Genomic DNA, 3,723 nt, shown 5'->3' with positions numbered 1-3,723 from the left:
TGAACTGTCAAACCGTCTACCTATCGAGCAAAGTAAACAAATACTTGTTGGTAAGGCGGAAGTATTGTTATCGCCTGATGATTATTATGGCGAAGTAAAACTCATGAATTGAAATGTATTAGATTTGTTCTAGAAACAGCTTCAAAAACCTTCAATACACCCCCCAATAAAGTTGCTTCTTGTTGCTCATGTGTTTGCACTCTGTAGGTGACTTTGGTTATCGAATTAAAAAGCTTTAGAAGTGATCACTTCCGTGAAGTCACTTGAAGGGTTGAACAAAAATGAAAATTTTCAACATATTAACAAGAGCATCATTCAGAATAAGAGTAAGAAGATCGTGCTGTTGTGCTCACCGCTCCATGGATCGACTCCCATAGATCGTTGATGTTGTCGCTAACGTTGATTGCACTTATCCGTTCTTCGAGCTTCTGGCGGTACTCAGGCAATACTCCTTCCGCCGACAATCGCTGGATATTGTAACGCATCGTTCGCTGTGATCTTTCGTTCAATACAGTTGACAACCGTAATCGAACTTTACTGACAACGAGGTAGTGATCAGAGTCAATGTTCGGACCTCTGAATGCCCGCACATCGATAACATCCATAAGAAATGGCGCCCATCCACCAGAACATGGTCAATCTGGTTGCAAGTTTCACCATTTTGGGTGTCTCCAGGAGTGTTTTTGGATATTCTTTGGTGCAAAATAGGTGCTACTGATGGCCATCGCTCTGGCAGCAGCGAAATTTACTACCCGTAAGCCGTTGTCATTGGTAGTGGAGTGAAGGCTCTCCCTGCCAATTATGGGGCGGAAAAAGTCCTCTCTACGCTAAGCGGTAATACTTGTAAAACAGTAAAACTCCTTCGAATTGCTGACAAAACACCATTATGATTACCTGTCTTTGACATAAGTATCAATAAACACTGATTAGTGACTTTCAGTATCTTTATGAAAAAGTATAAAGTATCTTTATTAAGGTGTCCAAAAGATATTTTAGTTACTAGATAAAGATTGTCGCTGTCGTCGCTGTCCGGAACATCTTTTGCTGGCGAGGATAGGGGAGCTAAATGTCAAAGAAGGAAAATCCATACGATTTGACAGGTATGTACCACACATGTTTCGGACAGCAGAACAAAGGGAACCGAAGCGACAATCTTTATCTAGTAACTAAAATATCTTTTAGGTGTCCCAATTGCCCCACTATGCTCAGAAGATCCAGAAGATCAAGAGATATAATATTATCAAAAGATATGATATTTATTATCGTTTGTAATGCATGCCTGATGCCTTTGACAGACTCACTTTTGAGTAGACTTAAATGAACGTGTGACGTGAGATCTCAAAGGTAAATAAATAAACATTTTTGTAGTCGCTATGCGCAATTTCCTAACAATGTTTTTTCGATAAGATAAATTAAATTCGAACGTTTCGTACATACAGGTAAGCAAACTGGTTAAAATTTACTTCTACCTGAATTACCTTCTACCGACCACTAATGATATATTCCTTACATTCAAGTATGTCCGCGGGGAAAAACATTTGGCAAGCCGCAGCAACTGGTGATCCGATTGCGCTCCAGCAGTGTTTGCAACGCAAGTCTAATAAAAATCGACTTATCAAGATCGGACACTTTCGTGATAATCACAACTGGACCCTACTGCACCATGCCGTGGTCAGTGCAAATATGGAATGCGTCGAGCTGCTGCTTTCCAAAACGGACATCGATGTGAAGGCTCGTTGCTATGAAGGTCGTACGGCGCTCTTTCTTGCTTGTATGAAGCAAGTCCCGATTGAGATTGCAGAATTACTTTTGGTGAAGAACGTCACCCTTGTGAATGTGTCCAATAATGAATTTGTCACTCCGCTTCATATTGCTGTTGAGAAGCGAAACTTAAGCCTGGTTGAACTGTTAGTCGACAATGAAGCCAATGTAAATGCTCCGGATTTTTCCGGTGAAACGCCTCTGCATGCTGCATTGGAATATGGGACCGTGGAAATTTTGATACACCTACTCTACGTGGGTCATGCCGATGCAAATGTAAGATCGGAGAACGACATCGATGCCCTTGAAATGTTGGCCGCTCGAGGAAATTACGACCTCAAAACCAAGATTGCTTGTTTCAAGCTTTTGTTCAACTACATGCACAGAAAGCAGGAATATCGCCAGAGGTACCGAATGGAGGACATTTACGCCGTTGCGCTGCTCAGCTATCGTTCGACGTCACTTGTACCTTATTTTGTTGATGTAGCTCTAAAATGGGAATCCAATCCTGATAAATGTCGCTTAGCGAAAGAGTTGTTGGAAGGGCCACAGGATCAGTATCACACAAGTAGGTTCAGTGACCGGGTGAACAAGAATCTTTACCATTTCCTCGCGTTGCTGCTCTCGGATGATGAAGGCATCCGACGGTTACAGGACGACTTTATGAACTATGAAGTGATCTACAGTCATTCGTTGATACAGAACGAATTGGTGGCTCTCAGTGTTGCGGCAATTCGTGAGAATGATAATGGGAAGAAGTTGCGGATGCTACTCGAGTATCTGGACTTTGTGAAACACTTGGTTTACTTTTTCTCTGACCATCTTTCCGAAACCTTGGACGTGATAAAAAACGTCCTAATTGTCGACGAAAGTGACCAGAATGAACCGTTGAGTGCAGCAGAATTGACACGCTATGAAACGGTCGTCAGCAAGATGATCGAGATAACCTCGGTAGAAGCGGATACGGTTCTTCTAACTATGACCTGTTCGGCTAGCGATTTGCATTTGCAGGCCAAGTTCTTCCATCCGGTAGTGACTTTCTGCACCGACGTGTTCATGGATGAACGATGGCTGGTCGATGGAAACCTGGAAAAAGTCATGTACTGTGAATTGTTGCACAAGCATGGTACCCTTGGACTGGTTCAGCGAAGTTGCCGTAACAATGACAAGAATTTTCAGTTTGAGCAGTTTTCTCTGCTGCGACAAGCACGAGACGTGGTGCGTAAAGCTGTACTCAGTTCCATTCATGAAGATGAGAAAAAACGGGACTTGCTATTTATTGGACGGATAAACGCGCTTGATATTCCGCGGGATCTAATCCGCTACCTGCGATATATGTGATTATAGATAAGGTAGAATTTCATTTATTATAAGTAGACAATAAAAGGAAATCAGCACATTCTTAATTTATATAAATTGTAAACAATGTTTTTTTTCGGTATGTCGGTATGTCGGTATGATATAAGTGCCAAGACGAGCTCGGTGGCTACTGCTTCTGCCTTATTAGCAGGAGGTCGTGGTCCAGACTCGTCCCTTTACTACTTTATATTTCTATCTTAGCTCTTTCTGTGTTTCACGTTCTACCAAAACTATTCCTACTGTTATAGCCTTCCTTCCAACTAACAAACAAAACCTCCGTGGCACATGAGGTCGTAGAGTTCTCTGCATCTTTCTTAAGTAGGTGTCCAACTAAATCACCTTTCCTTCCTCAGATTGCAAGGACGTGGCCAGAACAAATCTCGACTATTAGAGTGCATATTGCTCCATCTAAGAGATAGTTTTGATCAAATCCAGGGTTGTTGACACGCGGATTTCGCGATTTTCGCGGATTTCGCGATTTGCGATTTTGTTTTCATGGATTTGCGCGGATTTACATAACGATTTTAGGGCTTCGCGCGGATTTGGCGGATTTAGTTTTAGTGAAAATTCATTTGAAAATTAGTTTATGTCAATCTAGATGGG

The 3,723-nt window shown here is 42.0% G+C and overlaps 1 protein-coding gene across 1 annotated transcript; it reads left to right on the top strand.

Annotated features, from left to right (window-relative positions):
- Positions 1–1,281: 1,281 nt before the first annotated feature.
- Positions 1,282–3,187, top strand: LOC134212477 (poly [ADP-ribose] polymerase tankyrase-1-like). Its single transcript, XM_062690381.1, has 2 exons — positions 1,282–1,439; positions 1,518–3,187. Exon 2 carries the CDS (start codon positions 1,519–1,521, stop codon positions 3,100–3,102), a length of 1,584 nt encoding a protein of 527 aa, XP_062546365.1. The 5' UTR covers positions 1,282–1,439; position 1,518; the 3' UTR covers positions 3,103–3,187.
- Positions 3,188–3,723: the final 536 nt, after the last annotated feature.

Source organism: Armigeres subalbatus, chromosome 2 (genome assembly GCF_024139115.2).
Source record: "Armigeres subalbatus isolate Guangzhou_Male chromosome 2, GZ_Asu_2, whole genome shotgun sequence".
Classification (NCBI taxonomy): Eukaryota; Metazoa; Arthropoda; class Insecta; order Diptera; family Culicidae; genus Armigeres; species Armigeres subalbatus.
This window is presented reverse-complemented; position numbering and strand designations above follow the sequence as displayed.